Source organism: Anas acuta, chromosome 1 (assembly GCF_963932015.1).
Source record: "Anas acuta chromosome 1, bAnaAcu1.1, whole genome shotgun sequence".
NCBI lineage: Eukaryota > Metazoa > Chordata > Aves > Anseriformes > Anatidae > Anas > Anas acuta.
In genome coordinates, this window is record NC_088979.1 from 168,426,330 (window position 1) to 168,448,090 (window position 21,761).

A 21,761-nucleotide genomic window follows, 5' to 3' on the forward strand; every position below is an offset into this window, starting at 1 on the left:
GTTTGAGGGAGGAGGGAAAAGAATCACTTTCTATACTCAGCCAGCCTCCAAAAACTGGTTGTATACAGCATAATTTTTGTGTTTTGTGCTGTGTATAATTCCATGTATTTTCCAAGAGAGTAACCTGAAACAGGTGGGTTTCTCCAGCTGCCTCTGTATGCTCTCGTGGGCGGTCGCATCCCAGAGGGATGCCCCCTGCAGAGAGCTCCCAGGGGCTGCTCAGAGAAGTAGAGACAGGAACAGGAGTGTTCCTCTACCTAAAATAGTTTCTCTATACCAAAACATGATGATGAATGAGATGTAAAATACCTGCTTAATACTGTCAGTATTTGCTGCCAGTTCCATTTTGTATTCCTGGTACTAAATTCTAGAGAGGCTAGCTTCATATTTAGGCTCTGGTTTCAAAGCACCATGTTTGCAAGCCCAGTCAAATGGAAATCCTTGTTAAATATTTACTACCTTAGTGGCTTATCCGTGGATATCAAAACATTTTTCCTTCCTATTGCTTTCCCCAAATGTTGGAAAAGTGCTGTGGATGATGGTTGTGTCATCTGTGAAATTTTACCCAGATAACTGGATAGCTGTATGTGTGCAAGTAAAAAGTTACATGTGGATATTTTAGAAGATGAGAGACTCAGTCTATGCTGTAGACACAAAGGAAAGTCAGTGCTTAAATGATGACATTGTCCATGGCTACAAGAGCATTTATGCCTCAGCATAAGTATTTGTAAGGGACAGTGTCTTAATGGTATATTTGTTTTATTATTGCCGCGAAGTCTTCTCCAGTAGATCAGTGACCTGAGACAGATCCAGTTTGGCAGAGCTTCTTGGTAATACAAATTAAACAAATTACTTATGAGAATGGTGAATGTAAATATTAGCTAAACGGTGTCACTTGGCAAAATGCTTACTAGGCAAATCATGCTGGAGACAGCATGATAATCCTTGCTTCTTCTAATAAAGCCACCTTGGAAGTACCAATAAAGCACTTTCTTTTACTGGAGTAGCTGTATTCACTGAGAATGATGAGCCAAAGAGCTTCAGACATATTTACATTGCACTTCTGTTGTACCACCAGAAAATTGAATCCCCAAATTCTAGTTCAGAGGGAGCTTCAGAATATCAGCTGACACCTAATCTTATGCTCTCTGGGCATCATTATCTTATTCTCTTTGTCATTAAGGGATGAAACTCACTGTCATCTCTGATGTTTTGCATTTAAAAAATTCTAAATCCAATATTTTCTTTCTTTACTCCACCCACAAAATCAAGATGCCTTTTTGAACTGTTGTATGCATCTGGTATGTTTCTGTTCTTTTATTCATTTTCAAGTATGAAGTTGCAAGGTGGCCGTGAAGGAATGAACTGTGTGAATCCTGAGCAATGGGGAGAGCAATCCTTAGCTTTTCTTTAGCTTTCTTTTTTTTTTTTTTTTTTTTTTTTTTAACTACAGTGAACTGTGTTTGTGAAACTGAATTCTCTGCTTATACATCTGAAAGTAGGACTATGATAAAATATTTACAGGTATGACATGAGGAGTAGCTAATGAATGTCTCCAGTGTTCTTAACAAAGCAGTCGAGGCAGTATGTAATGCTTATGAAACATAAGTTTTCAGTAATCTCGGTAGTAAAACAATATTTTGACTGGTATTGATCTGCAATACCATTGCATTCAGTTGAGGTACATCTTTCTTTTTAAATTGCCCTAAACAGCAAAGTGTTTTAGGGAGGGAAAAATCCTATCAAAAGCTCATGCTGTTCTAGGTTTAAAAAGCGAAATGCTGGCATCGTTTGTCTCTGCTGGTTGCAGTCAGACAAAAGGAAGCGGGTGTATAAATTATGTGCTGGTAATACAGCTCATGGGTTAGAAGCCGTGGGCAACACCTGCTTCTGCCCCTTGGGCATGGCAGAGGGAGCCTGACCTCTGCGGAGTGGCAGTGGATGGGCAGAGCTGCAGGGTGCGAGCCGCTGTTCTCAGCCCAGGAGCTGGCTGGTGCCCTACACCATGCCTACATATAATGGGGTGGCAGCTACTGCCTTTGGGACTGTCTGTGTGGTTTTCTTATGACAGAAAGAATGGAGTCTCTTGGGACATACTGAGGACAGGGGAGCCTGTAGCCCCTGCAGGAGCTGCTCGTGCAGCAGCGTGTTGTTCGACCACCGTGGTACCATGCACAGGTGGATGCACTTGGTGATAGCCAAGTGTTTGCATCATTTTATTTATCTGCTCTCATTTACGGGGAGGTTTAAAAGGAAGAAAGTTTTACCTTCTTCTCCCTTGTGAAAAGTAGCTGTACCGCTTTGAATTGAATTTATAATTTAACTTTAGGAAACAGGGATGTCTGCAAGACTTCTCTTATAGCTGAATGTTTCTGACACCTACAAATAACTTTTTGCACAGCTGTCAGGGAGAGCACTCTGCAGGAGCAAATACAGCATCAAAACAACATTTCCATCTCTGCAAAGAGAGATTTCTGTCTCTGCTGTAGGCTAAGTCTTTGTTTGGTTTTCATGTTTCATGATACTAATTTAATGTTTTTGCTGGTTGGTGGCAGAGCGCAGAGAAGACACGTGACTTGAAACCTTCAGAACATACAGTAATCTGCTCTTAAAGATCCACATAAAAAGTTTTATTACTTTTTTTTTTATTATTTTTGGTAATATTTCTGCAAGTTCTTTACTTTTCCAAAGTTGAAAGCTGTATGATAAAAACAGGCACATACTAAAATGTAGCTTCCTTGCAGAAGTTATACTAAAAATAATTCTGTACCTCAGGGTGTTCATCAACTGGCAACAGCGGTGGCATTTTCATAGGGGAAAAACAGGGGCTGGTGAGGTCAGGGAGGATTAGTGCATACTCGCACGGGGAGCTTGGTAGGTGCTTTTGTTGTTTGGTTATTTTTTCTGGCTAAAATGGGTCTTCCTGACTATACTGTTTTAAAATACCCGGGAACCTGGAACAGACCCAAAAGAGCTCCAACTTCTTCAGTGTGTGTTTGTTTTAGGACCTCCAGACAGCAGATCTAGCTTGCCTCTGCTGATAACTTTCACGTGCTTCAAAACCAGAAAATCCCAACTAAATTCTGATCAATCTCTGTCTACTTCTGTTGCAACAATGATAAATCGCAGTCCTGGTTTATGCTTCGCTTCTTTTAAAGCTTTTAAAAAAATAGTTCTGCTGTGCTCTTTGCAAAGTGACAATTCTCACTGAAGGGTCTGCATCACCAGAGACTCATCCCACCTCTGCATGCTGCTCATTTTCCAGGTGATGATCCTGTAAAATGGGTTTCACAGGAGGACTGTCTGATGCCCTCGTGCTCACAGGAGCTGCGTTGCACCTCCTGCCAGCACGGGTGCAGGTGAGGATGGATTGACTGAGGTGACTGATGGATCCCAGGCTTGTGCTGGTGACCAGGAGATGTCCTGCTGGACTGGAGACTTTGCTTGGCTTACAAGACAAACTATGGTAGATGGCACAGTGATGAGATTTGAGCAGGCTCTGCCTTTGTTTTTGAGTGGGAAGGAAATGATATCAGGTGCATGCATGAAATTCCTGCCTTATCTCAGGGAATGCTGTGGAATTGGGACGTGCAGCAGGAAAAAAGAGTGAGTGCCTCATCAGGCTTTTTTCTGGTCTCCTCCTGTGCAAAGCACAGTTTGCCATACCTTAATTTTAAAGTTTTAAAACTCTGCTAGGATTTTAAATGAGTGTGGCACAGTGTGCTCATGATGTGGCTCCCTTTGTTTGCCTATTGCCATAAAGCCCGGCCAGCTCTATAAGAAACCTGTCTGCGAAGCGCATTTTAATGTTTAGATCTAGCAGTGATTAGAATACCCTAATGCCCAGTGGGTATATGTGTCATTTTTTAACAGCTGCCGAGCTTTCTCCCTGCTGCTCCAATTAACACGTTGAGCACACGCTTGCCGGCAGTGGGCTGTGTGTATGGATTAAACCACTCCGCTATTTATCCACCCGATGTGCCTGATGCCAGAAACGGGCCGGCCTCTTTCCCGTCATAGGACAGATGAAATCAAACGGGGTCCCGAGCCCGTGAGGGTGGAAATACGAGGAGGGATTTAACTGGCGGATGAAAACCTGCCTTGCCTGGAGACGTGGTTCAGTCCATTGACTAACATCTCTCCCCGCCTCCCAGCCCCTCTTCAAATGATGGAGACAGAGGGCAGCGAGCTGCCGGTGCTGGGCTGCCTCTGGCTGCCAGGCACAGCTTTCCAACTTTGTTCTGCTTAAAAACTGCTCAGAACCCTGACTTTCTCCTTCCCCTTCATTTTTTCCCTCCCTCACCTATTTCCATGCTGAAATATTCCAGTCGGTAGCTTTGATTAAGTGTCCCTCCTCCCTCCCCCCCCCCTTTTTTTTTGTAAAAAAAAAAAAAGGAAAACAATATGCTTTCTAGTCCTAGCTGAGGTAAGGGTTTTTTAATGGTACCAGAGCAGATGGTTGGAGGTTGCAGCTTTCCTTGAGTGCTTGCTGTTAATTCATGCTCGGGCAGCTCTTCGTGAGGCAGAGGGCAAAGGGGGCTGCTGGTGGGTGCCGCTGAGGAGATGGAGCGCTTCTTGGGCTTCGTCAAGCAGATAAGGAGGTCGAGAAGAAGAAAAGGCAAAAAGTACCGGCCAGAGGAGGATTACCACGAGGGTTACGAGGATGTCTATTATTATGCCTCAGAGCATTTTCGAAGTAAGTGCTTTGCCTAACCTCTTTTTCCTTTAGCTGTGATAAATGCTATGTTGTTAAGATTAAAAAAAAAGGGGGGGAGGGGGAACAACTAAATGCAAAAAGCCCAAACAATATTCCCCATTTGGTGGAATCTGAGCCTTGTGCAAGTATTAAAGCATTGGCTTCCTGTTATAGATTTATCTGCCTGTGACTGCTGATGAACAATGCAAAACAGCTGAAGTGGCACAGCAGCTCCCAAAGTAAGCAGGGTCTCTAAACCTGCTTAATATTTCAGGTGCAGTTAATTGAGGCTGACTGCTGGAAAGCTTTTGTTAAAACACTTTTGTTTTGGAAACTGATCCGCCGGTGGTCGCCCTTGTAGGATGCCTTTGTACCATGGATATTTTTAAAGCAATAGAAAGGCAGCGATCACTCATCGTCGGTTCAAGTTGATGATTAATGCGGGTTGCTGAGCGAGAGTCAGCCCTCTGAGCCTGTGCTGTGACCCAGGCTTTTCAGCAGAAAGTAACTCAAGTGGGCTCCTTTGTTGCAGCGGGTCCAGGCTCACTTAGGAGGCATTGAGGAGTGGGTTTTGTGGGGTTGCAGTCACGTGGCTGCAGCAGCTCGCTGCGAACCAAAATACACCGCCTGCTGCCAAGTCCCTTCCCAAAACGTGCCCGTTCGGGTCTGAGCCATCACCTGCCAGGCTTTGGAGCTCACACCTTGCCATCCGCTTCAGCCAGAGGAAGGGGAATGCCCAAAACTGCCTGTGGGGACACCAGGGGGTGTGGGACCCTGCCCAGTGCACAGCTCTGCCGGTGCAAGGTGTTGACAGCAGAGCCAGCCAGGCACAGAAATGATCTTTCTAAAAGGGTTCTGCTCTTCTGGCCAGTGATTTGGGAGCTTTGCAGTGAAGCCCTGCCTTTTGTTGAGCAGCTGAAGTTTGCTGCACATTTTTTTTTTTTTTTAATGTACTCTAGGAGTAGCTGTCACATCCTTTTTGTGTCATCTGGTTTCATGTCCATTTTATGGAAATAAATCATAAGAACCTCACGTTTGTTTTGAGACAAAATAATGAATGTGACTGCTTTACAGCAAGAGTTCTGCTGTTCTGTGGAAAATACTGAAGGCAAGGGATTTTCCTCTTGGTTTTCTTTGCTTGCCTATCTCTAAAAGTAAACTAAAGTAACGTGATTGATTGTTCACTGGGTTTCTTCCTTATACTCTTTATTTCCTTCCATTTTTAAGAAAATTTACTATGCTGATAATGTTTATGTTGTTAAGACTGAGTTCTTATACGAAAAGACCTATTTTCAGGGGCCACTGCAGTCATAACAGGTAACATTGGCATAAAATACATAAGAACGAAAAATTTAAAATCTGCTTAGCACTGAAAAACATGAAAATGATATAAGTTAATGAAAGCACGTGACTTTTTTTTTGCTTTAATATGCAAATCAAAGGAATGTGTCAAAGCAGGATATCAAAGTATTTCCCTAGCTGATTGTTATTGTTGAAGGTCTTTTAAATAAGAAAGCAAAACCCCTCCAAAAACTGTCACATGTAGTAAGGATTTCTTTAATGTTGATTAATAAATCATTACTCTTGTCTTAATGTAAGGAACTAAGATTGAACCAGATGTCTAATAGGTTTTTCATTTTATTCTACTTTGGAAAAAAAGGATATTACACCCCTCAGCCTGGGGAGGTCAGAGGTATTTTCGACTGGATGACTGTGTGTCAGGTTTTGGAGCGTTGTTATATTAGTGCTCAGAAAAAACAGATTGAACAGCCAACACAGTGCTTGGTCCTGCAGAGTTGGATTCACGAGGAGTTAGCAACTTCTCCCAGTTACTTACACAGAGCACGTCACAGGAGACTCGGGCCGTGGAGATGTGTTTGTTCATCACCCACTGGGGAGCTGGGAGCCCGTACAGAGGCACCACATCGAACACAATCGCTCCTCAGAGGTCCTTTTGTCCGCTCCTTCCCCACGCTGCTAGTGCATCGCTGTTTTGGTCGGATAGGCGTGGTGGCTGCTGAAACCAGCACACAAAATGGGCAAAGAGGCTGCCAGAGCTGCTATAATGCTCCCTTGAAATTGGAGACATTTCACGTAATGGAGACAATGAAATGTTTCATTCGGAATTTAATTATGGTCTGGTGTTATGCTGTTTACAGTGCAAATTTAGAGTAATTGCAGAGCTTTTACTAGCCCTTCCTTCTGTACTCATATGCTTAGAAGGATGTGTGCTTGAGAATAGGGTGGTATTTCTCGGTATGATTCTCAGGATATCAGAGCTAATGAAGTCAAAGACCTGTTGTTCATTCAAGTGCACAGAGTAGGAGCTTTTTCAGATTTTGTTTCCTCTCTCTGCATTGTCATCCGTCCCTCCTGAAGGGTCGTCTTTTATGAGCTGTGTATCCAATTAGCCAGTGCACTTGAAGATTGTCTGAGCCAATTGCTTTATGGGCCTGTTATCCTCTCATCCCCCCATGCGTAGTATTGCTTAGGGTGTTGTAGGGAGACTGAATTAATGTAAAATGCAGAAAGTACATTAGAATAACCAAAGGATCAAACGGAAACAAAACAAAGTTATAAATAGAACAGGCCTCTGGGAATCACAGGAAAAAGGTGACATTAGTTTGTCCTCAGCACAGTTGTGCCTGGGTACTGTAGCTCCTCTCGTTAAGTATACTCTCTTTAATCCTCTGAAGCTTTGCCACGGAGGACCAAAATCACAATAATACTGGGGAGGAGGCAAGAAAGGTGCAGTAATACCTAAAACTCCCTAAGTAGAAGAGACCCCAGCTCTTCAGTCAGACGTCTTTTCGCTCGGGCATTTCATTCATTCATTAAGTGGATAGCCTTGCTTTGACACACAACATCAGCTCTCTTCTCTTCCCTGAGAGCCTCGTACTGTGCTATGTAGTGCTGGAATAACTAAAATACTAATCTCAATACACAAACACTTATTGACATTAGTAGTGCAGGTGTCATACTCCTTTCGCTGGGACTTTGCACAGTGAACATAATGGGCACCAAAAACTGCTGCTGAAGCTACTCGGATAAGTTGGTGCTATCACAGAAAGTGCTTTAAAAAGTGTTATATTTATCTCGTGTGGCATTATGGCACTACCATTCAACCTGTTCCTTTTAATGAGGCTTTGGGTGAACCAGGCCCCTGTTAGACTATTTCCAGGAGTGATAGCAAACGGCGGGACTGTTGTGTGGCAGAGCTGCCTGGCCCATTTCCCAAGACAACATATGTCCTTTCACTGAAGGCAGGATGCTGTGCCAGCACCTTCGAGTTGCAGCCTGGTCTTGAGCAGGAAGGTGTTTTTGGAGCCAGCCTGGTCATCTCTGACCAAAACAAATACAATCCCTCCTTCCCCACTCCAGGCTGATTGTAATGTTAAGTCTTTATTTTGCAAAATGTTTGAAAGGTTTTGGTTTTGTTCCAGTTGAACAGAAACAGATTTTGGAGGCTCACAGGTAATATAAAATATGGTTGTCACAATCTGCTTGGGCGGTTCCAGGGTGTGTTATTTTGAACACGAGCTGGGAATTTTTGTCTCATTTATGTTGCTTCTGGTTTCTGTCATCCATTTCTTCCTGAAAGATACTCAGTTTTCACCTGTTTCTCTTCTGTTATTCTTCCCAGCATGATGTCAGCAGCATATTCCATTGGCATAAAGGTTTTATCTTCTGTCTTGGTCCCATGAAGATACTAAAGAATGACCCCAAAAAACAATGTGTAAACAATTCTACTAGCAAACTCCCACTAACCCAAAAGGTTTTTTTTTTTTTTCTTTAGCTCTACCCCTTAAAATGTTCCATGTAGTCACCCACAGTTAAGCAAATAATTTTATTCTAACCTTTGTCAAGGACTTGTCCATGTCATTTGACAAGATTACTGATATATTAGATGAAGTAGTCTGCCGTAGGGTATCTTTGGTCATGTAGTATTTTTTCTCTCACCCCTTTTATTGCAATTAATGGTTTTATTTTTTTTTTCTTCAGTGTGTTTTGAAGTATACCAAGGTTAGACAAATACAGCTGTTTTCTCAAATCAGTAAATACTTAGCTCACTTTTATCTAGTTGATATGCTATCAGATGTGATAGATTAAAAAAAAATCTTTTAAAATTTATCGTTAGAGCTGTGATGCCTTGTATTAATTCTTCCACACTTCTTCTGTGAGAACCATCTGATTCCTCACTTTTTTTCTTTGAATTTGCCTCCAAAATGTATGTGATAATTTTTCCACTTTCCATTAGTTGTCCCATCTCTGTCCCTGTGTCTTCACTGGAAAGTGAGGGTAAGGTATTTGACTTCCTTTGTGTCCCCCAACTCCTAGCCTAGCAAATCAGGCGGAAAGGAAAACTGAAAGTTTCATATAACTCAGAATTGAAGATGTCCTCTTTGTTGACTGAAATCAAGAACAATTAGTTAAAATTGATGTTGAATGTATGATACCCTGGTTGTGATTATGTCAGCAGAAAAGCACCACTTGCTCAGATTGTGCATTATTCTCCAGCATGACTCAGTGTTATGGTGCGGAAACTCCCACAGCTGCCAAAATCTTCCTAACAAATAGCTTTGCATTTCATAACGTAAGTTGCTTTAAAACTGTGTTGAATACTGATAGAAGAGGCCTGATACTGAAGACAAAACAGCAAGGGAAGTAATACACCTCTGGCTTCTTGATGCTGTGGCCAACAACATTCATACTTGTCAAGATTTTCTCCATTTTGTAAAGTGGCACAAATAGATCTTGTTTGCTCTACTCTCGTAGATTTGATAGAGGTTGTAAAAGAGTTGATGGTTTTATGAGTAGTGTGGTGACAAGGGCACTGAATATTTCTGTCTCAGGTTGCATAGATGGTAATTGATCTGAAGGGTGAGGAATGCAGGATGACAACTGCTTTTCATCTTGCAAACTGTGTGCTGCTGGTCTGCCATACAATTAGATGTCTTGTGGTACCCAGGTGTGCTTCTGGGCCGCTGCTCCTTCCATCACAGATCATGGCAGTACAGTAAAATCTCAGCTTTCATGAGACTAAAGGTAATAAATCCATTTGTTGCAGGCTATAAAAAAAAAAAAAAGCTTGATAACCTGAGTGAGCAGAGTATATGGCATGCCTTGAAACCACAACAAAAATAATCTTTAAGAAAATAACTAAAAATTATTAAAGCTTCTTATTTCCTTGCACTTAATGACTGTTTCATGATTGTTGAACCCTGGAGATTTGTATTAATGGATTATAGTTCATCAATATTTCTGTCTCTTTTCCATATGTCACTTTTTTTCCTGTGGCCTGAGTAGCCCCAGCACCAGCAGTTTAGGTGGGATGGGAAGGGATGGCTGTAGCCACAGAAACTTTTGCTCTGGTCCTGTTGTCAGTTCGCAAGCCGTGTGCAGTGATGAAGGAGATGACTCTATTTGAGCTTTACTGCTAGGGCAGACAGTACCAACTGTCCTGTTCAGAGATCTGTGAATGAATCAAAAGAGGTAGCAAGGTATTGAACTGTTCTCTCTGCATCCACTTGCAGGCTGAAACCTCATCTGTGCAGCTGCCAATTGTAAAATTTTTAATTAGTTAAAATACAGGCACTCTTCAGGTAAAGGTGTTGCACCCTCCTGCTGTTTCTGTTGCTTTTTAATTTTCATGTATATTAAGTTCTGCATTCTTAAGCAGGTGGCCATTGCATCAAACGCAGTTTTGTGTATTTATGACAGCCAACGTCTTGCAAAGGGTCATTTGGCTTCTGATGAACTCTGTGTGTGTTTTGGAGGTGACCACTTCTATTTGCCGTCTTGTTTGTCACGGTCATTAGTGAATGTAACTTTCCTAGAAAAACCCAAGAAGTAGAGAAGAATATTCTCACTTTATGGTTAGGGAATTAATAAGAATGGGTTATAAAAAGGAAAATGATAACAGCTCTTGAGCATCCCTTGAATTAATTCAGGTCTTCCAAGCCTTTAAGAAATATGCATAAATTAAATCTTATTTTACTCATTTCCTGTTTCGCATTAGTTATAAGAGTTTGTAGCTCTTGGGATGGGGCTCGTGTTTGTATACTCAAGCTATTTGGATAGTAGCTTTAGCTGCCTTGTATTGTTTACATAAATTCAAAGAGAATTAAATTGTTTTCTTCACTTGTGCAGCCGCCAGTTGCAGGGTCTGTTGGGGGACACCCAAGCCTCTGCTGCCCTGCAGCACCAGTGCAGTGCATTTGCTCCAGCCAGGCAGATTTGTGCACAAGTGCTGGCTTTGGTGAAATGTTTGTCAACCATGAAACAGGCGATACAGATTTTACATTTTTTTTGGTAAAGCAGTGGTGAAACAGCTGGTTTAAGTTTGGTAGCAGTAGGACTACTTTTTTAAATTACCCTTTGTGGCTCTCCTACAAGTGGCCCTTAGGCTCCTGGGGCAGTGCGGAGCACAGATGGTAAAGCGTTGCTTTAGAGTTACTTGAGCAAAACTTGCTTATTTTACTTTAAGTCACTGAAATCATGAGCCATGAGTTATGTAATTCTTTGCACGAAGTGTAAACTCTTCTCCCTGCTAGCAGCTACAAGTGCAGAATTTCTGTACTACTTTTCTTTTACTTTCAGGTCCTATCCTTTCTTATTTATTAAAGATCTTGACCATCCCTGCTCAAGAAATGTATTCTTTATGGGTCTTTCTCCTCTTCTAGTGGTGGCTGCTATGAGACTGCACCTCCAGTGTTTTAGAATTGAGTAGGCTTTATATTTTAGTGTGTCTGGAATATCTGATATTTTGGGTTCAAACAATGAAACTTAGAGAGACTTCAACAGACATATAGCTTCTTACTTCCTGAAATAATATGTGTAAGTTCATGTGTTTAACCATGGATTCATCAATTTGCATCATGAACATCAAGTGATAAGATTTTGTTCCCCCTTGGTTACTCTGAAGTGAATAAAACATCAGGTTTTATGAAGTAAGATTAAAGAGAGAGGTAAAAGCAACTACTGAGGTGTCTGCTTTAATACTGGCCATCGGTTCCAACAGAAAACTTCAATTAGTGGAACTAAAAAGGAAACAACAATTTAAGCTCCTTGCTGGTGATCTTATAAACAGTTATTGAATTATTGCTGTTTTTATTTTTCAGTAGGCCACCTCAGCAGCTATAATTAATCATCAACATGTATATAAACACCTGCTTACCGTAGCAGTATTTGTAAAAGGCAAATTTTATAGTCATCGTCATATGTGCAGAAGTTATTAAGCAACTTCATTTAATGTTTTTCAGCAGAAAAGAGCAGAGCTGGGAGATGTTCAGAGGTGCAGACACAGGAGGGGTGAGGCTGTAGCTGGCTGCAGGAGTCTATGCCCACTCAGCCCCCATCTCCACCTTCCTCCTTTCCTTGATTTGGAACTGTGCTTGTGATTACCTCTGCATCTGGACACTGCCAAATTTTCTCAGAGGGTTTTGTAGTTTTCCTTTGAAAACCAGACAGTTATACACAAGTCGACATGAAAGACTTGCAGTTTTGAAGACATGCTCAGAATTTAAAAGGCACCAGAATGAAGGTTGCCTACAATACCTTAATTTGGCCTGTCTTAATTAAGGACTGCAAGCTCATTTTTTCACTGTAATTGTGATGGACTGGCATGGCACCGTGCTTGGGCCTTTCCTCCTTTACTTTGTGCCTGGCTCAAGAACTTGAATTTACTGATGTTGGGCACAAGTGGCTGTAGCAGGCCAAGGGAAGCATGGTTTGTATATATGTAAATGATATAAGCCTACCTACTCTGAAATTTCAGCCATAAGGCATCTCAGGCTGGGAGCTTTAAGTTATTGCATGCCTTTGATGATAATCTCCCCGTGCTCTAGTTCTCCACCTGTGAAATGAGGTTAATGGCACCTCTCCTTCACCGGTATGCCATGAAAGTAAATTAATGTTTGCTAAGCCCTCAGATGCTATAGCGATGAGCATCATAGAAGAGCTCAGGAAGAAATTAATGTCTGTCCTGAGAGAAGGGCTTGAATAATGTGTGGGAACTAAGGTATGGAATTATAGTTTGAGCAATGAGGGGAAAACAAGGTCTTGAATAATTTTTCAGGTAGTCAAAGTCATTCATTTGGGGCATTACATGAGACAAGGTCTTGTGAAAGACAGGGAGATGAGGAAGTTAATAGTTATGTTGTAAGGCAAAAGAGGGCAAAACTAAGGTTTGGCACTTGGATTTTTTTATTTATTTTTTTAATATTTTGTGTGTGCACACTTGTGGTAGAGAAAGTAGCGCAGCAGTTTCTTGACTTTTTTTGCATGGAGTGGAAGTTTCACAACAGCATATTATGGGCATAATACTTGCTGTAAATGAACCAAGACCTCCTTGATGTTGTGATGGTGAGTGACATTTGGGTGCGTGGCCTCCAAATCTGCCTGCATGGGTAGCGCTTTGGTGCTGTTTGTCGCAAGACGGGTGGTAGAAGGCAAGGAAGGAGAAGAGAGATTAAAGACAGCTCTGGGGAATATATTGTTTGATTGAAACCACAAAAAAGAAAGCGAAACCAAAAGTAGACAGATGCTGTGGGAAGCATTAACTCAGTAACACGTGTTCTCTGATTTGGTCCCAAATGCACCCTTTGGCTGTGTTTAACAAGCTCTGTGGTTGCTCAGGTCTATGCCTTTTTGATATCCTTGTCCTTCTCCCAGAAGGGGGAAACTCCTCACTCAGCAACATACCTTGCTGTTGTTCTGTCAACTGGTAGCAACGCTATTTAAAAATAAAATAAAATAAAGATTCTCAAAGTACCACAAACAAATGCAGTAAATGATGAATGGTACATGCACAGATAGATATTTTAAATACACAGTGTGACAGGTTTTGTTTTATTTTGTTTTGTTTTCCCTTTTTTTTTTTTTTTTCTGCAGGTTAGAGTAGGAGGTAATTTATAGCTCCGATGACCTGCTACCTGTGCTCCGTTTGTAGAAGCCCAGTAGAAATTGTGTAGTCAGCAGCACCCTTTTACAGCTAAGTCATAGCACAAGCTGTGGACTGCAGTGCCAGCTGTAGTAGCGCTGAATGCTTGGAAATCAAAAGGGATGTGTGCCACGCTGTCTGGGAGGGACATCACATCTGACAGCCTACTTGAGAGGAAATGAGAAGATGCCTGTGAAGGAAAGTTGGGAGGGAGCCTGGATCTCTGGCAGAGCGCTTCAAGCAGAAGCAGTGCTCAGGTCATTTGTCAGGAAATCTAAACACCACGTCCAGTGGCATTTACAGATCAGAAAGCAAGAACACGGGTTTTCCATTGGGTAGTAGTGGAATTTCAGGTGGCAAGTCATCCAGATGTTGCATTTCCTTTCATTGCTAAAAGGAGAATGGGGGTTGCTGCTCAAATGGAAAGACCAAAGCTGCCCATGTGGTTAGAGCTGCCTGTGGATAACTAAATCAAGTGGAGTGCAGAAAGACTGCAGAGCCACTGGTCTCTCTTAAGTCCCTATGAGTTCAGGGACAGTTTGGTTGCCTCTGAAGTGCTTCCTCTGTAACTTGACCACATTTCACCTGAGGTTTCCAGACTTCGAGAGAAGCTGCTCAGGAGTTCCCAGCACATTTCCATCAGTTGCCATTCACTTGTTGCTATACCCTGCTTGGAAAAAAAACAAGTCTTCTCCAGCTTAGTGCATTAATGATTTGCTTACATTTTTCCTTGTATACTCTAAACATAGCTACGAAAATGTAGGTATATTTAAATGTGTGGGATTTTTTGATAACACTCCTCTGCTGTCCCGTTTATCGTGTACATCTCTGGTGGCTTGTTCAGGCAGGGAGTAATGAGCGCTGCGCTACAAGTGATGGAGGAGAGCAGAGAGGGAAGGGTTTCTGTACTCAGAGAAATAACAGCCATCCTTTTAAAATACCACTGCTCCTGAACATAACACGGGGGATTTAGAAGGTACTGAACATTACCACTTTGTTACTGGCTCCTTGATTCGGGTGTCGCAATTCAGTGTTTGCATGGTTCTAGAGCAGATAGAAACCAATGCCTCTTTCTAGCTTTTTTTTTTTTTTTCCTAATTTCCCCTTACTTCACTAAACTTGGACTATTGTAAGGTATCTGAATGGCTGCAGATTTAGCAGGACAAATTAGGCATCACACAAATTGTTTGCAGAGACTTAGCAAAACCACGCAAGGTTGCTGTAGCTGCAGCCCGGAGAGTTGGTGGTCCATTGTGTCTCGCAGATAATTGCATTCCCATGGCCACGTGTCTTTTAACATTGTTTTCTTCATAACAGATAATGATCGAATTTTCTTAGCTGTTGGTTTAAGAGTCTTAAGAAGGTGTAGTGCTGCTCGTATAATTATTCAGAGGCTTACATCAATGGAAGTAGAAAAGGCGGCAGAGGTAGCTCGCTGTTCCATTGTGTAAAAATAACTGAAGTTTAGTTTATGGGAAATGCTCAAACCCTATATCTTGCTCAAAACATTTCATTGTTAAGACAATATTTTAAAGTCTTTGAAAGTAATTGCTTGGAATTAATTATTACAAAGCTTCAGTATGCTGCTATTTTATGTCCTGGTAAATCCTCAGTGGATTTAAAGGTAAGGAAAATGTAGTTTTGATTAGTGGTCTTTCATCTGGTGATAAAATGAAGTCCTGTATGATAATTAATGGATAATAAGAAGCAGCAGTTTTATGGCCTTAGATATATCTAAACTCACTGAAATGGAGACGTGAAAAATAAAGAGAAAAATTGGACCTGATTTTGAGTAACCTACAGAAGGTTATTAGTAAACTCATGATCACTTCTCTGTAAACAGCCAAATTTGTTGTTAAATACAATTCATATTTTGTTGGTATAAATTTGTATTTTTTTAAATGCACAGCTAAATTGAAAAAGAATCTAAGAAACCAGCAATACTTAAAAATCTGTGATAGTTATGTGAATTGTCCTGACTTGATCTTCTGCTTACCATAACAGTGGTAGGAAATGATCACTGCTTCACAGGATAACACTAGTTTTTTTTTTTTGTCTGTCAGGCCCCTGGATTTAGCTTGTGGCATTTGGAAATTTGGAAATTTTAGAAGTCCAGACTAATGTAGTTACAAGAACCACAGTGTATTAGGTGGTCATATTAAAGTGGGAGAACACACACTGGTATTAAATTCAGACACACCTAGATCACCTTGTATTGTGGTATCTTTAATATAGATACATGTGTGTATATTTATTTATTTATTTATTTATTGTCTTGTTTGTTTTCCGGAAGTAGAAATGATTTTTCTGAATTACAAGCCTGGAGCCCTTTCTTTTTTTTACTTATTCTAAATTCCTTTGAAGTACTGAAGTGCAGCTATGGTTAGAGTACATCATGGATTTTCAATATAAGAAAGACTTTTTCCTGCATTTCTGTCATGAAATAATTCAACAGTCATATCACAAAGGGGAGGAAGGTAGCATATCCCATCTGTGACCACTTTAACACTCAGTCAAGCAAGGGAAGTATTATTTTCCCATTCTGAATAAAAATGCTGGATGCATAGAGTTGTGTGTGTCCTGTATTAATACAAAATGGGAAAGTCCTGTTCTTGACCTACAGTATGTCTTTTTCTTTGAAAAAGCACAAGCGACTGGTGTTGTTGCTGCCTGCTGCTCTTTTTCCTTATTTATTTTAGCTGCAATGTGTGTGCTGCTCAGCAAAACGGAAAGAAGATGTGACAGAAAGCCATGAAGGCTGCTGATGTGACAGAAAGGCTCAAGTTTGCAATGTATATGGCCTGCCTTTAGGCATGACCCGAGGCATCTGGGGATGCCTTAACTTAAGGCTAAGTGAAAAAAAAATGTAAATAGGAAGCTGTCCTGGGAAGAAGCCCAGGAAGTGAAATTCAAATAGCCTTTGCATAAGCAAATTCAGCTGTTTTATCCAGTGATTGTGGTTAGATTTTAATGTGTTTTTTTTTTTTTTTTTTTTTTTTTTCCATGCATCTTAAAATGCATGGGGAGATTTATTTGTTTATTTATTTATAACCGCTGTGTGGGAAAACAAAGCACTCTCAAAAATACGTCTGCAGTGATTGCACTTTTCTGGCTGTTGTGTTTATTTTATCAAGAAGATTTGTAGAGTTGGCAGTGGTTTTGCAAGGCTTTATATTGTCTGGATTGTGCCTTGCTGTAGGCCAGCTAAAAACTTGGTCCTGCGAGCACAGGGCCTGTGAGTAATTCTGTTTGCATGAGTAGTCCCGCTGACAAAGGTTAGTTATGTTTATACGGGTCCGTAGCAGTGAACCCTGATGAAAATGATGCATATGGCTGGAATAAAATGGTGATTCTAAGAGGTCAGCAGTTTCTTCCAGATGTTTGTCTTGTGTTTCTGTACTCTGTTCCACTTTCTGGCAAAGAGGATATTTTGACTGCAAGATCAACAACCTTGGATCATTTCCCCTAATATAATTCATAAGCATGTGTTTTTTTCTTCCATTTTGTTTCACAGGTGAAGTTGTTCAGACTTCAGAAACAAAGCCAGTTGATTAGTTCTGCATTATTTCATTTCAATGCATGATTTCAGCCTTGTTCATTAAAGCTGAAGTGGAAGACCTGGATCTGAAGGACCTCTGTTGACAGGAACCACTAGCCTGGAGCACAGAATTCAATAATCATTGATTAATACAGTTTACTGCTGATTTCTTTTCTTTGAAAAAGGCAATTATTCTTGCCAATATCTTTTATACATGAGCCTTCTCTTAGAATTTGAAAATTTTAACCTGTAATAATAAAAACAATGCTTTAAAGTGCAATATTGTGGAGGAGGGGAGAAAAAAACTGAGGCTTATTTAATACCAATCCCCAAATGTTGTTCCACTGAAGCAGAAGGAGTAGATAGATTTATTGTAGTAAATATTAAATGCATTAAACTGCCTGTCAAGTGCATTGATTATTTTATTCATTTGGAGGTAAATGGTTTCAGGTACAGCTTTAGAGAAGACCTGGCTGCTGCTTTGTGCTATATGGCATCCAGTTATTGTTAAAGCATCCAAGAAAGTGAACGTGTGCTTCCTTTGCTACTAGAGGCCAGCAGGGATACTGAAGTTACAGTCTGGGTTTTGGACAGGAGATAAGCCTGTCTTTGTACGGACGTAGAAAATGCATGCACGGCTACATGACAGCTTGAGGTTTTTGACAGAGTGTAAAAGATTGAAAGTGGCAAAAGAAGCTGTATTTTTATTTTGATATTGATCTCTGCTAGAGCAGCTCAGTGTTGTTTCTTCAGATGTGTGAAAGACCAAAAGGCTGTGCAATGAAATGGGCTTCTGAGGTGCTGTCACTGTGGCATAAACCATTTAATTCTGGAGCTTGGGGTCACAACGCAGGCAACAAGACACAAAGGATAGGTCTCTGTGTCTGCAGTCACACTGTAGTTATTCACAGACCTGAGTGAAGGTAGCAGTGATGCTTGGCAGGTGGGTTGTGGCTTGCCTTCCTCTGAGCTTGTATAGTGACAGCAGTTATTAGGGGAAAAAAAACACATCAGACACTTGTTCTTGAAATTTAGACTCACATATGTGTGTCTGTATATGTGATTCAGAAATCTTTACTTTTGAACAGAAATTTACTTCAAGAACTGAATGTACAAAATCCCCTTATGCTGCTCTTCAAGTGTCAATAAGCCACATTTCCAAGCAGGGAGACGATTTGAATAGTAGACGAAAAAAATGAGCAACTTCCCTAACAGGCAAAGTTCCTCTGTCCTCGAGGGCTATGACCACTTCAAACATCTCTGGGTTTGTATCTGCAAATTATTTCCCAGCTCTGATTTTTTTTTTTTTTTTTTTTTTGGCCATAGGGCACAGGAGAATACATGTGTAATCAACACAAAACCATATTGTGTGTGTTGGCGACATCTCCCTCGCAGGCCTGTCCAGCAGCAGGCTGCCTGCTTGTCCTCGGGTAAACACTTCTGTGCCTCCAACGATCTGATGGACAACACTTGGCAGTAATTTCTTCTACTGTTATTTACTAATAGCTGATAAAGAGTAAAAGCAGATCTTAGCCTGTCATGTCTTGAAGAATGAATGAAGCACGGAATAAAGTGATTTATTTATTTATTTATTTATTTACCTCGTATTTTCAAAACTTTACTATTTTACTATTTTATTACTTCCTTGACAGCTTACGTATCTATGTTTATAGTGGGAATTGGGAGCTGAGGGACTGTGCGAGCAGGCCCCATGGATGGGACAGCGCAACCTGCATTGACCAGAGCTGAGGTCCCCATCACTTCTGCCCTCAGCTCTTCCAGGGCCATCCCAGCATTAAATCCTGGGGATTTTTGCTGGGTTTTGGGGGAGGCTTTCTAGGGATGCTTAATCCATGCCCATCTCTGCTCATTAGCAGACATCAGTACTGTTCTCCTGGGTGTACCTTAGCACCACATCTGGCCTCAGGCCACAGTCTCCTTAGGTACCTCAAACACAGCTCTGGTGAAGACAGAATGTTTTGTGGTTTCTGTTTGCTTTAGTTTATCTTGACTTGCTGATGGGTCTGGAGGCTGAGAAGAGTTTTGTCTACATTAGATTTTATGAAGCATTAATTAGTACATTGAAGCTGATTTTATGAAGCATTAATTAGTACAAGGTTAGTACAGAGTAAGAATTATTCCTAGTGAAGATGTCTCTTCAGAAAGTCTCTTTGCTGCAGGGAAGGAATGACTCTTCCCTTTCTCCTTTCCCTTTCAGTCCAGCAGAAACTGGGATGTAGATTTAAGTCCATGCAAATGAATGCAAATAGGCAGGCTTTCTCCCCTCTGTGTAATGTTTTCTGTACTGAACAGAGTGTCTCGATCTCAGGATTGTCAGTCTGCTCTGGGGAAAAGGTTTGTGACTTTTGGATAGCCTTTAACTCTAGAAGCCATTCAAATATGTGTAATTTTGAAATTACTGAAACATGCCAGTTTCTCTGCAATTTGTTTTTAAAATATTCTAAGATTTAAAACTGTCTAAAAATAATCTCAGCATTTTTGGTGGAAACTTTGTTTTTACTAAACCACTACTCTAGAAAATGACAAAGACTTGATTTCACTTCCTCACTTTATTTAATTGGAAACCCACACATGGAAAAATGTGACAGAATGAGATTTGTTTCTAGGAAAATTAAACTAACTGGCCCACATATGTGCTAAGGGGAGATGGTTGGATGGTCTGAAATTAAATGAGTTTGGAGTGCTGCTGTAGCAGACGTAAGCAGTGCCCAGCAAAAGGACAGGGCTTCCTTTCTTCAGCAATGTCACATCTTGGTTCATTAAAGGTCTCTTGGGCCAAGATTTTGTTTTGTGTTGTTTTGTTGTTGTTTTTTCCTAGCTTTTCTTATTGCTTCGAAGCTCAAGGTCCACCAGCTCTTACCCTGCTACAAGTTTGGTCTGTGGCTGCTGCTGAAAATTTTGGTCATTGTATGGCTTGAGCCTGGAGGAGGCTTTGGTGGGCTTGGTGTGCTGGGGGTGAACGTGGCTACTATGTGTGGGTCATGCCTGGGCTGCTACAGCTCGAGTGGCTGCAGGGACTGGGGACAAACTGGATCTGCTCCCAAAACATGTTAGAAGCTTGTGTCCTGGCCTTCAGCATGGCTGTGGGCAGGCCATATCCCATGGCACGGCTGCCTTCTTTGCCATGGCCTGGTCTATGGTCTCTTTCCCCAGAAGCTCTTTTAGAGGGTGGGTGCTGATGACACAACAGTTCCCAATTTTAGTCTTTTTGGGTCAAGTCAGATCCCACACTTACTTAACTGGACTTTTCTTCAAGACAGGGAAGAGTTCATTTAAAAATACTTACAGGAAAAATGAAGTTTCACTGAAAATGATGAAGGGAAAAAAACTAAAGTGGTTAACTTTGAATGCCTGCAAAATATATTTGCTTTTTTGTTTACAGTCATAAAATGTTCACAGCTGTGAGTCTGTTCTTGTCTAATTAATACTGGTTAGATATTGGTTATTTCTACAAAATCACTTTCTTTTTTCTTCTTTTGCAACAGAGGTAACTACTGAACTAAGGGAAAAAAGCAAACAAACCGCTTTGCAATTATTATATTTTTCACCTTGGATATATATTCAGTGTTTTGATTCACTCCATTTCCTCTTACTAAACTGTACTGACTGATTGAGTAGCCTGAATAATTTATACTCATCTGCATGTGTTTGTGCCTGAGTTTTGTCTGTGCTTTTATATTTGTGTATATATAGTTGAATTGTCTTTTTGAGCAGTCTGCATGATTCTTATTTTAACCACAAAAAAAAACAAATCTGGGCATACCAGATGAAAATAAGTGTAAATTCAGTGACTGCACAAAACTGAGATGCTGTTTTTGAAAACTTAATGTCAGGCTACGTAGGGAATACTAAAAATATGTAAATCTGTTGAACCAGGAATAGCTTTATAATTTGGGGGGAAAATAGTTTGGGGTCGGTAGATTAAGTGAAGTATGTCTTAAATAATGTAATTGTTTCCAAGCAACTCATGCCAACCATCAAGGGTAAAGTTAATTTGCTAATGGGAATACTGGACCCTTTGAAAAGCCATTTCAAGCACCAAGTATGTTTCAGAGATTTAATAATTAATCAAAGTGACTATATTAAATGTCAGTGAATATGTCCTTGCGTTGCTATCATACCTCGCTCTCAACATGAGTTTCCAGGCTCTTAACGATAACACAGGGAGATCTGTAATCTGATAGTAATGCTGGTGCACTGCGAGTTAAGATACCATCTTGAATGTTCTTGCTGCAAATTCTTAAGCTTGGACTTCAAGGAGTGCTTAAAACAGGTTAACCCATACCCACATCTTGAATGGAGATTGCTTTTTTTTTTTTTTTTTTTTTTTTTACCTTCGTCAGGGCCAAACCCAGATATATAGGGCCAGATCTCCAACCCTGCTGTCTCTCCCACATTGCCTCTCTAACGCAATAGCAGATGTTGCAAGGAAGATGCCTTGGCTGCAGAGAGCTGCTTTTAGCCTAGCGAGGTTGGCTGATAGAGTTTGGCTTGGAGGTTTCTGGCTGCGAAAGGGGCATCTTGTGCATTAGTTGCATGTTTAACTATTCACGAGGTTCTTCCAG

At 40.9% G+C, this 21,761-nt stretch overlaps 1 protein-coding gene across 15 annotated transcripts in view; it reads left to right on the top strand.

The window, feature by feature from the left end:
- Window positions 1-21,761, top strand: part of GRIP1 (glutamate receptor interacting protein 1) — a 319,763-nt gene that overhangs the window by 93,449 nt on the left and 204,553 nt on the right. For 3 of the 15 annotated variants that reach the window (XM_068669281.1, XM_068669270.1, XM_068669277.1), the window contains exon 1: window positions 4,187-4,696. The exons of 2 other annotated variants lie outside the window; for them this stretch is intronic. In XM_068669281.1, coding sequence (XP_068525382.1) covers window positions 4,564-4,696 — 133 coding nt within the window. In that variant the 5' untranslated portion in view covers window positions 4,187-4,563. Of the gene's footprint in view, window positions 1-4,181; window positions 4,697-21,761 lie in introns of those variants that run through there. 10 more of the 15 variants (XM_068669278.1, XM_068669279.1, XM_068669267.1 and 7 more) reach the window with 8 other exon arrangements.